The sequence below is a fragment of the Cebus imitator genome, unplaced genomic scaffold (genome assembly GCF_001604975.1).
Source record: "Cebus imitator isolate Cc_AM_T3 unplaced genomic scaffold, Cebus_imitator-1.0 Scaffold87, whole genome shotgun sequence".
Taxonomy (NCBI): domain Eukaryota; kingdom Metazoa; phylum Chordata; class Mammalia; order Primates; family Cebidae; genus Cebus; species Cebus imitator.
The window spans coordinates 3,759,155-3,772,041 of NW_016107402.1; the positions used below are offsets into that span (position 1 = coordinate 3,759,155).

Sequence of the window (12,887 nt, forward strand, 5' to 3'; positions counted from 1 at the left end):
AAACAAATTTTAAAATAAAAAGCAAATTTAAAAAATATGTAAAAAAGAAAATGAAGGCCCAGAGAAAGGGTGTGACTTGTCCAAGGTCACATAGCCATGCCTAGAAGAGGCGCAGAGGCTGGAACCTGCTTCCCCATCCCCCATCCCCAGGTCCGCCGCATGGCTTCCCTGACCCTGTACCCTGTGGGGTTCAGGTGTGGTTACTTGCTATGTGCGGGAACTGCTCTGCATCCTGTCGGAGGCGGGGATCTACGGGGGCAGACACTCATCTGGAGCTGATTGATATTGCAGAATTTGGGATTCACTGTGGCTTGTCGTTATCTCTGCACTCAGGCAAGAGAGAACTGCGACCCCAGAGCCTCCGGAATCCTCCAGCCTCCACACTTGCTAATTCTGCAGTGAGACACTCAGGCAGCCCAGAGCTGGAGGAACAAACAGCCATAGACAAGAAGCAGCAGATGGGTTTCCACGGTGATCATTTCCTGGAGTCCAAGTATCTTTTTTCTTCCTGAATGGAGGTGGAGGTGCAGCAAGAGGAACAGGGAGGGGGAAGCCCAAGTCTTGGTCCTGATCCAGCCAGATGGATACCTTGGCGCCCCTTGGGCGAGTCTCACCTCCCTGGGTCTGAGGAGGGACAGAAGGATGCCATTTGTTAGGGGCCTGCTCCACACCAGGCATGGGGTACTGAATGTTACACACTCACTATCTCATTTATTTAATTTCCTTCTCAGCAAGCCTTTAAGGAAGGAGCTATTATTAGCATCCCCATTTTACTGATAGGAAACAGAAGCACAGAGAGGTGAAGTAACTTGCACAGGAATATCCAGCTTGTGAAAGAGCTCAAGTCCTCTTAACCACAGGACTCTACTGTTGGGTCCCTTTCTCTGAGGACCAGGGCCATTACTTCTGGAGATTTCAGGCCCAGCCTGAAGCGGAAGGGAGGAAGGAAGGCCAAGCAGGGTGCAGAGAGGAAACACTTCAGGTGAAACATGGTATTATTAGGCCCCATTTTCTGCCTGGGTGTCCTGTTCAATATGACACCTAGTGCTTCAGGCAGGAAGCACCCGCATGCCCAGGCAGCACCCAGGCAGCTGTGACACCACCACAGCTATGGCACACACTGCAGTGCTCAGAGCTCTCAAATTCACACAAAGGCCTACTTCAATCTTGTCCTGTAGGGAACAAGTCTTCTGCCTCCTCCAGGAAGCCGCCTACATTGCACCAGAGGCTAGGCCCTCTCCTCGGTGCTGTCCTCTCCTTCTTGCTCTGGCTCATTCCCATCCCCCGAAGTGTTTGCTTCTGTCCCATTGACCAGAGCCCAGGTATAGGATGGGAGCTCCTGGTGGCTTTACTGAGCACTGAAAAGCCTGATGGAGGCCCCTGACAAATCCCTGATCTCAGTCCTGCCTGCCAGGATGCCCCTGCCTTCTCTTCCTCCATCCAAACCCCAGGGCAACCCTGTGAATTGCAGTCCAGACAAGGCCAGGTTTCACCTGGCCTGAGGGCCTCCCCCACCGGGATGAAGGTAGGAGAAGGCTTCTGTGTGTGCACCAATATGGGCATGGGCAGGAGCCAGCCAGGGTGCTCGGGGCTGGGATGGGGGATGCACAGAGCTATTAATAGAATGGGGTTAGGTATTTCCCCAAACCCCAAACCAGCTGGCCTTTGGCCTCCTAGCCATCTCAACTTTGTCCATCCATCCATTCCTTCACTCATTCAACAAATATTTGTTGAATGCATATATATATATATCTTTAAAAAAAAACAATAAAGACAGCCTTGCTATGTTGCCTAGGCTGATCTCAAACTCCTGGGCTTAAGACAACCTCCCGCCTGAGCCTCCTGAGTAGCTGGGATTATAGGTGTGTGCCACCTTGCCTGGCTTATTTATTTTTATTTGCTTTACATTTTTAAAAGATGTGGTCTTCCTCTTGTGCCTGGGCTAGAATACAGTGGCACCATCACAGCCCACCGCAGCCTAAAATTCCTGGAATCAAGCAACCCTCCTACCTCACCCTCCCGAGTAGCTGGGATTACAGGCATACACTACCACACCCAACTAATTTTTGTATTTTTAGTAGAGATAGGGTCTTGCTTTATTGGGCAGGCTGGTCTTGAACTCCTGGCCTCAAGTGATCTGCCCACCTCAACCTCCCAAAGTGCTGGGATTACAGATGTGAGCCATTGCACCAGGCCACAGATGCCAGCTTTTTGATGAGGCCTCCTGTAATTCTGTTTAACATTGCAACTCATCCCATCTCTCCAGTGGTTATTGCCAAATAGCATGAGATATTTATTCATTCTCTTCTTGCTTATTTCCCCTCCCTGGAAGGTAAGTTCCAGGAGGGCAAGATTTTTTCTGCTTTGCTTACTGTCCTTAAGACCTGCCTGGCCTCACAGTAGGGGTTCATTAAATAGCTGTTGAATGAATGAGAGACTTGTGGGGTGACAGACCCCAAAAAGCTGTCCTTGCCTCCAGTCCTGCCATTTCCTGTCTGTCCCCACACAGAAAGCCACGGTGATTTTTCTAAAAACCACATTGCTCTCTTTCAGGTCTTAGGGTAGGTATCATTTCCTCGGAAGTCTTCTCTGGTCCCCTGGGCTGGGGAGCCTTTCTGTGTACTCTCAGGGTCCCCTCCCCTCATTCTGGAATTGCCTGCAATTGCCTAGTTCTGTAATTGTCTTCTCCAGGATAGCAAGCTCATCTGTCTCCCTCCCTGTTGGGAGCTGGAATGGTGCAGCGGTTATAGGAGTGCACTACCTGGGTCCAAGTCTTGGCTAAGCCATGAGAATTTAGGCAGCTTAAATTTACCTAAACTCCCTGGGCCTCAGTTTTCTCATCTGCAAAATGTGGATCATCAGCTTCTCTCTCCTAGGGTTGGGGCAAGGATGAAACGAGCTGATACAAACGAGAGATGCTTGGCACATGGTAAGCGCAATACAAGTGTCAGCTATGATTACTCTTACTCAGCGTCGTGTCCCCTGGCCTAGCTCAGAACCTGGCCCATATTCAACACTCCTGTTTGTTAGATGAATGAATGACTGCGTATGGGGATAGAGGGATGAAGGAGTGGCATGAGGACCTAGAAGGGGGCTCTAACCCAGCCTGAGGAACACTGGAGAAGCTTCTTTCTCCAATGGGGAGGGAGCTTTTAGCTGACTCCTGCAGGATGAGGAGTTGGCTGGGCATGGTGAGAGGGCGGCTTGCGAAATAGAAGCAGCCAGTGGCCTGTGTGGGGGCCTCTCAGTGTCGGAGAACTGAGGTGTGCAGGAGCCACGCGGTTCATCACTGAGTGACTGAGCCGTTAGTGCCGAGAGGCCGGTTTCCCCTTTGTAGGCCATTTTTAGGACAGTCTCTCAGACTGGCTGCTCACTAAGGGCAACACGTTCCATGGTGGCTCTTTCATCTGATCAGCAGCCCTCCAAGATCAAAGGGAGGCAAGCAGGGGAAAGGAGGCCACCCTTTGTTGAGGGACCCCAGGGGACAGGCCTGGGTCAACCTGGCAACCCATTCCTGGCTGAGATTATGCTCATCCCAGAGATAAGGGGACAGAGGCCCCACACCCCTGAGGCAGTCAGGGGAAGAGGCAGAGCCCACTCAAGTCTGCGATTCCCCATGCCTCCCGTTATGAGCCCAGGGCTCCTTGTGGCCAGAATGTATCTCCCCCACCACTCCAGTGATTCCTCAGTGGATGGCATCACCCACTCCTGACTCCCCTCATAGGGCACTGACCAGGGAAATCCCTCCATGGGGCCTGGATTCACAGAGAGTCAAGTGCAGAGAGAACTTTCCATATAGACTGGAGCCAAAGGCTGGGAGTTGCAGGAGATTGGGGGTGGGGCTGCTGAAGGAAGAGAGACCAATCCTGGGGACAGTTGGGGGCACCATACCCAATTCCTCCACCTCCACCCCTTAACTCCTCACGCATCTCATCTGCTGATCGTAGAGTCCCCATACTCAGGCTCTGACCTCCACTGACTCTGATAGCCCACAGCGGGTGCAGGGTCTAGCTTTTGCTCCACCCACAGGGTCCACGGCTGGGGTGACCAACGATCAGGAGCTCAGGGTTCAAATCCCACCCTGCCACTTCTTAGCTAGGTCACCTTAGGAAGAGTCCATCCCCTCTCTGAGCTTTTCTCATCTGTAAAAAATGACAGGTAAACTTCTGCCTTGGAGGGTGGCTAGAGGACTGAGACAGAGGCTGTGATAGCTCATGGCCAGCTGTGAGTTGCGGTACTTGCTGGTTGGATTAGCAGTTGAGGAAACTGGTTTGGAAGGGGTTAAATGGAGTCCCTGCCTCCCAGCCAGGAGCGAATCAGGGCTGGTAGGGGAGGAGCCAGGCTGCTCCTAAGGAAGGAGGTCTAGACCGGCCAGTTGCCGACTGGAGAGGGACGGGAAGAGATGCCGCAGGGTTTGAGGGGCTTGGCACAGCGGCCCTGGCCTCTGCACTGTGATAGCTCCAAGCCAGACAGTGCAGGGCAGCTGCTGGGCTGCAGGGAAGAGGGGCTACACTTCCTGAGCTGGGGCAGCAGCAGAGTGGATGAGGACCAGGACCCCACGCCCGCCTGGCCCTCCAAAGCGGGGGCACCAGCTGCACCCAGGCTGTGACCTCAGCTGACTCCGATGATCTACATGGGACGCAGGGTCTAATTTTAGCTCCAGCCACATGCCCACAGCCCAGGAGTGTCTGCCAGCGGGCACAGGGGCAGCCAGGGCTGCTCAGGCGAGGGGAGGAGTGGGAAGACCAGCCCTGCTCCCTCCAGCCTGTCCCTGGCCAAGCCGCCCCCTGTGGGAGCCCTGACTGGTCCCCATGGCCTGGCAGACAGCCCTCCTCTCAGTTGAGGGTAAGGTCAAGGGGTGCAGCCAGGAGGGCAGAGGGACACGGCCCTGCATTCTGGACAGGGGTTGCATCAGCCACAGCAGTGCGCCGGGGCAGTGGTCCCTACTGGGAGGGCAAACGGAGGCTTGGTTGTCCAAGGCCGAGGAGGCAGAGTCCTGAGAGCAGGGGGCCAGGCCAGCAAGCTGGGTCCTACCTGGCCTCCTCCTGCCTGGCCTGTGACTCACTGTCTGACCTTACACAGGTGGCCTGGTCTCCATGGGCCTCAGTCTTCTTATCTGCACAATGAAAGCGCAGGGCTAGCAGGCGGGTCCCAGCTCCTGTCTCCCCCGACAGGCCCTGCTCTTCCTGCTTGCTTGCTGGCAGAGGCCTCCCAGCTTCCCCAGCCCTGGCTGTGGGTGGCCACATGCAGTCGTGGAGAAGAAAGTCCGTCTGGCTGGCACTGTCAGCCTCCTGGCTCCTGCTCGTCCTGCTGGGAGGCTTCTCCCTTCTCCGCCTGGCATTGCCTCCCAGACCTCGGCCCCGGGCTCCCCAAGGCTGGCCTCGCTGGCTGGATGCAGACCTCCTGCAGAGCTTCTCCCAGCCTGGAGAGCTCCCAGAAGATGCCGCTCAGCCTCCTCGAGCCCCCCATGGTGGCAGCTGCAACTGGGGATCCTGCTTTGACACCTCGAAGTGCAGGGGTGATGGCCTCAAGGTATTCGTGTATCCAGCGGCTGGACCAATCTCTGAGACCCATCGCAAGATCCTGGCTTCCATTGAGGACTCTCGCTTCCATACATTCAGCCCTGCTGGGGCCTGCCTCCTCCTCCTCCTCAGCCTGGATGCCCAGACTGGAGAGTGCAGCTCAATGCCTCTGCAATGGAACAGGGGCAGGAACCATCTGGTCCTTCGTCTCCACCCAGCCTCCTGCCCCAGGACCTTCCAGCTGGGACAGGCTATGGTGGCCGAGGCCAGCCCCACAGTGGACTCCTTCCGGGCTGGCTTTGATGTGGCCCTCCCTTTTCTCCCTGAAGCCCACCCATTGCGAGGTGGGGCTCCTGGCCAGCTGCGGCAACACAGCCCCCAGCGTGGGGTAGCCCTGCTAGCCCTGGAAGAGGAGAGGGGTGGGTGGCGCACAGCAGGCAGCAACTCCTCTGCCTGCCCCTGGGATGGGCGCTGTGAGCAAGACCCTGGACCTGGGCAGTAAGTGAACCTTTTGCCTTGGGGGCTGCATGGGATGGGGCTGGGATAGATGCAAGCCCAGAGGTGAGCGTAGAAGGTAGGACTGGGATGGGAGAACCAGGTAGTCCTGGCAGCCTTAGGCCTCAACTGCAGCAGGAGGGAGCCAGGTTAGATGGCAGAGAGCACTTCCATTAAGATGGGCACTTTTTGCAAAGGGGTGTCTAAGGTAGGTTTTAGAGTTCTCCCCTGGGAATCTCTAAAAAACATAAAACACAACTCACTCCTATTTACTTCCTCTCCCTTATTCCAAACCTCCTACCCTAATACTTTTTTTTTCCACATACATATATATAGTGGTTACTCTGTGCTAAGCACTTATATAAATCATCATTATAATAAAAGATACTAGTTGTCAGCATTTAAGTGTTTGTGTACCAGACACTAAAGCTCAGACAGGTTAAGTAATTTTTCTGAGGCCACCCAGCCGGAAGGAGCCAGTGTTTTGATCCAGAATTGCCTGTCTCCAAAGCCTTCAGTATGAGAATTCTGAGTTTTAAGCAAATGTTTATGATCACTCATCAAATGCCTCAGCGGGGCCTCACAGTCACAGGTGGAAGCTGCTCCTGTTTCTCATTTTGGGGATTAACCTCTCAAGGAAACAGCCTTTGGTTACAGCAAATATGACGTAGGTCAGATATAAGGAAGAGCTTTCTGCCAGTGAGAAGGCCTTGATATATATAAAGGGCTGGAGGCCTGTGGGAGCTGGTGAGCTTGTGCGGAAACTCTTTTCCACCTGGGCTCGTTGGGGTGATGCACCTCAGGTGATAGAGATTGTCCTCTAAGCACTCTAATTCCTTTGTGTCCCCAGCAGGCCAGCAGTCTCCAAAGACTGGCTGGGCAGGCAAGAATGGAAGTCCTTCTGAGGTTGCCCAGGGCCCTGGTGGCAGAGGGTTCCCTCTGTATCCACCCGATCCAGGGGCAGACCTGAGTCAGGAACTGTCACTGTGGTATCCTCTCACAGGTCTCTCTCCCTGTTCTCTGCTTGAACAACATCAATTATTCTGAGCTCCGCTCCCTCCCAGGGATTCTTGCCTCTGCTTGGGGATGTCTCTCAGTCAAAAGGCTCTTGTGGGAATGGGATCTTTCCACTTTCTGAAGGTAGAAGGAGGCCTGCAGGGAGCCCTCACAATCAGGAGTAGAAAAGGACTTGTCCCGGGCAGGCCCAGGGTCCTTCTGCCAGGACCCATCCCTAGTGGTCTCCAAGGAGGAAGCCTGAAAAGTCAGGGATCTCACCCAAGCCCTTGCAGCTTGAGCTCAGGCAGAAGCTCGCTTTGGGCGACAAGGCTCTTGTGCCTCACTTTTCTGTTGAGGCACCCAGGTATTCTTAAAGGAAGTTCTTCTTTTGGCTGACTTTAGTTACCGTTATGCACAGTTCGTTATTGGTGAACCTGAAAGCAATTTCAGTCTGAACTTTGAGAAACTGAAAGTTAGGGAGCTGCACACAGCAGGTAGGTGCTCATTAAATGTTTACTAATGGATCTGAAATTGACAAGAGCTGGCTATGGTCTTCTAATTAGTGTGGGTGACCCTCTGAGTAGCATTTGTGATAAGTTTTATTTCCCAGGGGCAAAGCTTGGTAGCCTTGTCCTCTGACCCTCAAGGAGTTTTGTCTTTGTCCTCGGCCTCCCTGCAGGTGATGGGACTTGTCATCTCTTGAGTAGCTTGAACCTCAGTTTCTCCAAAGTGCCAGGCAGCTGCCTGGGCCAGACAGTATAGGGACAGAGTGAGAGAGATAGCCTGAATAAACAAGTGCTGGCCAGAGAAAGAGGCCATTCACAGCCCCTGCCACTGCCCCACATTCCCTCAGCCGGGCCAGAGTTGGGAGGGGAGGAGGCTACATCTGAGGAGTGCCTGCCTTGGGCCAGGTGCTGTGCCAGGCACTTTACCTAAGTCAGTGCTGATCCTCTCATGCCCCCTTCAAGGGAGGTATTATTATCTCCATGTCAGGGAATGGAAAACCGAGGCTCAGAGAGGTGGAGTAGCCCAGGGTGACAAGGTCCCCCATTCTCCAAGGGCCCCTCACTTTTCTAATCACGCGCTTGGAAGCAGTGGAGTTGGGATTCAACCCTATACTTTTGGCTCCAAAGCCCATGTTTTTCCACCTTGGTTGAACAGTCTCTTGTTGCTTTGGAATAAATCTCCACCCATTCAAATTGTTATTTATTCATTTTTATGAATAGGTAATTCATTCACATGTTACAAAATTCCAAAGGCACAAAGGGGCATAGAGTGAAAAGCCTCCCTTCTACCCCTCTCCCTGGCCACCCAGTTTTTCTGCCTGGAGCCAAACACCGCTTCCAGTGTCTTTTCTGAGAAACTCTGAGTGTGTACAAGCAATATATGTATTCTCCCCCATATTTTAACATAAATTTGATGCATGTTTTAAAGTCCCCCAGCCTGTATCCGTTGGGAACAAGGGGTGCAGTCAGTACCTAGGGCCCTGATACTTTTATAGGCCCATGAAAATATTTTCATTTTTTGAAAATCAGGGCTAGGTGCAGTGGCTCACGCCTGTGATCCCAGAACTTTGGGAGGCTGAGGCGAGTGAATTGCTTGATCTTAGCAATTTGGCGAGACCCTGTCTCTACAAAAATTACAAGCATTAGCTGGGTGTGGTGGTACATGCCTATAGTCCCAGCTACTTGGGAGGCTGAGGTGGGAGGATTGCTTGAGCCCAGGGGGTCAAGGCTGCAGTGAGCTGAGATCATACCACTTCACTCCAGCCTGGGCAGCAGAGTGAGACCCTGTCTCAAAAAATTAAAAAAAAAAAAAAAAAAAAAAAAAAAAGATTAAAAAATATATTTTTTTGTAAAAAAAAAAAAATTTTTTTTTTTTGAGACAAAGTCTTGCTCTTGTTGCCCAGGCTGGACTTGAGTGGCACAATCTTGACTCACTGCAACCTCCACCTCCTGGGTTCAAGCAATTCTCCTGCCTCAGCCTCCCAAGTAGCTGAGATTACAGGTGTCCACCACCACGCCTACCTAATTTTTGTAAAGACAGGGTTTCACCATGTTGGTCAGGCTGGTCTCGAACCCATGACCTCAAATGATCTGCCTGCCTCAGCCTCCCAAAGTGCTGAGATTACAGGCGTGAGCCACCTCACCTGGCAGAAAATGTTTTAATATATAATACTCTTTGTTTTCATACCAACACAGTTATGAACTATATTCCTTTTTTATGGCAGGAGGGACTGTGAAGGCCAAAGTGCCTAGGCCACATGGAAGTCACAACGTGGCCCTGCCTCTGGTCAGGCCCCAGTAGAGCGCTGAGGCATGGGTACAGCCACGCTGGCCACCCTTGGGCACTGAGGCCCTGAGTCTATGGCATACTTTATGTGGCCACAGAATCCTAAGACTTCATCAGTGGTCACCATACAGATGCACAAACTCCCTCTGTAACACACTCCCCGTTCCCCGACACAGGTGCTCATGCAGCCTCTACTTATTTGCCTTTACTGATGAGGAACTCACCACCTCCAGAGACCACACACTGGCTGCACTCTCAGCCTGCTCCATCACTAGAATTTCTGCTGAAATTGACCTCCTGGATACCTGGTCTCTTGGTCCCAGATGTATTTCCTAGTGTCACACTGAGCATTCAGGCAGCACCCACTGAGTGTCCATTCTCCACCAGGCACCCTGCTAGGCCCTGGGGATACTGAGATGGGGGAGGTACAGCCCCATCCTCAAGGAGCTCAGACTTGTAGGAGAGACAGGCAAGTCAACTGTTCGACACACATTGTTAAGCAAAGAGTGGTTGCGCAGGCTGCCTGCCTGGCTCCTCTACTTAAGAGCTGTGTGACCTCTTTGGGCCTCAGTTTTCTCATCTGTAAAATGAGATAATAACAGTGCATACCCCCCATCTCAAAGAGGTGCTGTGAGAATGAACTGAGGTAATACATATGAAGCACTTAGAACTGTGCCTGAAGCAAAGTACATACTCAATATAGGTTAGCTTGATCATTACCACTGCAGTCCACTGGGAGGTGGGAGCAGAGAGAGCCATCTCTAGAGAGATTAAGGAGGGCTTCCTACAGGAGGTGATGTTTCAGCTTAGACATTAAGACAGCATAGGAGAAAGCCAGGTTCAGTGGCTCATGTCTGTGACCCCAATACTTTGGAAGACTGAGACAGGAGGATCACTTGAGGCCAGGAGTTTGAGATAGCCTGGGCAACAGAGCTATAGTAATAATAATAATAATAATAATAATAATAATAACAATAGCCAGACCACGGTAGCACAGCCTGTAGTCCCAGCTACTCCAGAGGCTGAGGCAGGAGAATAGTTTGATCCTGGGAAGTCGAGGCTGCAGTGAGCTGTGATGACACCACTGCACTCCAGCCTGGGTGACAGAGCAAGAGCTTGTCTCAAAGAAAAAGATGAGTAGGAGGACTTCCTCAGGCTGACAAGGCAGGGAGGGGCCCTCCACTGTGAGGGAGAAGGGATCTTAAAGGCACAGAGGATCCAGGGAGGTTAAGGCTCAGTGGTGCAGTTTATTCAGCCTTAACCTAGAGGTTTTCAGTTCCTTAGAGGTTGACTTGGGGGTGAAGGGGGCTGTACCTGGTTGGCCTCTGCTGTGGCTTTTAATAAGGTGAAGGGTGTCCTGATGCTAACTTGTGGCTTCTTCCAGGAAGGGCCTGGTGGACACTTAAGCATGGTGGGAGGAGTAAGAAGGCTGGGGTCCCCGGGAGACCACTAAGCAGCAGCTCTGGGGTGGTTCAGATAACTCGGGGTCAGGAGCCGGCACATCTCTGTTCTAGTCCCAGGTCTCCCCCAACCCTATCTGTGACCCTGAGCCAGTCCTTGTGTCTCTCTGGGCCTCACTTTCCCCATCTGTTCAGTGGGGCATGGGCCTGAGGCTGCCTAAGTATCCCAGGTCTGCCTCTTGGAGGTTCAGGCTCAGAGCCAAACAGGCTGTAACTAAGGAGGGTCCTAGGACCCTCTGGGCCCTACTCATGAGTCCCACACTGAGCAGGCCTGTGTCCTGGTCTCTCCCTTTATCCCTCCCCGAGCTGGTTTCACAGGCGATGGTCCCCTGGGGGTGGCTCTGAGGAGGCTGGGACTCTTGTCTTCCCCAACAGGCACAGACAGCCTGAGTGTGGCCCTGGGACAAGGCTGGGGGCTGAGTGGAAGGAACAGAGGTGGCCTGTCCTCTAGGCCAGGGGCCTCTGGGCAGCAGCTTCCTGTGTGGTTCCAGGCTGGGGGCCCAGCCCACCTCAGGACAGAGGAGCCTTTCATAGGCCTGGCTCTCAGGGTGGCGGGGAGGGCTGGGCTCGGAGGCCGAGAAGGTGAGCGGTGCCGAGAGTCTCCGTGTGGCAGAGTTGGGGAGGGCTGACGTGCATGTCTAAGTCAGGCAGGGCCTCGGAAACGTCAGGGCCTCCTTCCTCCCATTTTACCAATGAGGAAATTGAGGCTAGAGAAGGCAAGGGAAGCGTCTAACTAAGACCATCAAGGGCAGAGGCAGAGCTGGAACACAGGGCTCCTGACTCCTAGTCTAACCGCAGATGCACAGCTGGTGTGAGGCTTGTGTTTGTGTTAGTGTGTCAGTGTGCAGCTGTGCATATGCGTAAGTGGGTTTGCATATTTGGGAGTGTGAGTGTGGGGTCCTGGGGTGTGGGGTGCTCCCACTGAGGGAGCCTGGTGGGGCGAGGGGCACTGTCCAGGCTCACGTGTGCAGGGACCTCCCTTTGTGCCTCTTTAGGACCCAGCGCTGGGAGATGCTGCCCAATGCCACCTTCTGCCTCATCTCTGGCCACCGTCCCCAGGCTGCCTCTCGCTTCCTCCAAGCCTTGCAGGTACAACTGCAATTTGAGTGTCACCAGTCCTCTGTCCCTCGGCACTCATGAGCTGGCAGGTCCTCTGGGTCCAGGCCAATGAGAAGGGGCAGTGAGCTGCCTGCTTCTTTACTCCTGGCCTCAGTTGTGCCTGTGTCCCCATTCACTGCACCCTCTGCAGAACAACCGTAACCTCCCCTCTCGGAAAAACCCCATTTTCCTGTCCTCTTTGCCACTTGCCCCCAAGGGCAACTGGGAACTGGGGGAGTGGGGTGAGTCTGTGCAGGGTGGGGCTGGGCTCCCTGTGACCTCCCCGCCCCCTAGGCCGGCTGCATCCCAGTGCTTCTCAGTCCCCGCTGGGAGCTGCCCTTCTCCGAGGTCATTGACTGGACCAAGGCGGCCATCATAGCTGATGAGAGGCTCCTGCTTCAGGTAACTCGAGCCCTGCCCACAGGGTGGGAACTGGACCCAGGAAAGGGGAGGGACCCAGAACCCTGGATCTAGGCTGGCCTCAGTCCTCGTTCTTATCCTTCTTCTATGGATACTGATGAATTTCTCCTAGCACCAATTCTCCCCACTCAGGCTCCCATAGGGTCTGATGGAGCTAGAGATTCCTAAGGGTTCTGAGAGCAAGTTCTGATCCTCTTCTAGCCTCAGTTTTCCCATGTCTACAATAGGATGAACTAGACCAGACAATCCCCATGGGCCCAGCTCCAGTGGTCTGCGAACTGCTTAAATATCAATTTAGGGGAAGGCAACAAAAAAATTCAAACTCAGAGTGCCTCCATAGGGTCTGGGCTGGGAAAGCAAAACGCATGGCAACTTTTCCATCTGATGAAACTAATTTTGTCCAGCTCTGAAAAATATATGTATGACCTGCCTTGAATCCCCTGAGAATGGTAGAGGTGGTTAGTAGTAGCTACCATTTATTTACTGAGCCTCTACAATGTACTAAGCAATTAATAAGCAAACACTGGGAGAGGCTAAATAGCTTGACCACAGTCACATGGTTACCAAGTGTCATTCAAACCCAACTCTATGTACCCCTGAACAC

General features: G+C 53.2%; 1 protein-coding gene across 3 annotated transcripts in view; it reads left to right on the forward strand.

Moving 5' to 3' along the window:
* The first annotated feature begins 4,345 nt into the window (after positions 1–4,345).
* The window catches only part of EXTL1 (exostosin like glycosyltransferase 1), a 14,661-nt gene continuing 6,119 nt past the window's right edge, over positions 4,346–12,887 (forward strand). Inside the window, exons 1-4 of one of the 3 annotated variants that reach the window (XM_037740678.1) lie at positions 4,354–4,845; positions 5,175–6,020; positions 11,761–11,854; positions 12,158–12,265. In XM_037740678.1, coding sequence (XP_037596606.1) covers positions 5,245–6,020; positions 11,761–11,854; positions 12,158–12,265 — 978 coding nt within the window. In that variant the 5' untranslated portion in view covers positions 4,354–4,845; positions 5,175–5,244. Of the gene's footprint in view, positions 6,021–11,760; positions 11,855–12,157; positions 12,266–12,887 lie in introns of all 3 variants that reach the window. The other 2 variants (XM_017534637.2, XM_037740679.1) reach the window with 2 other exon arrangements.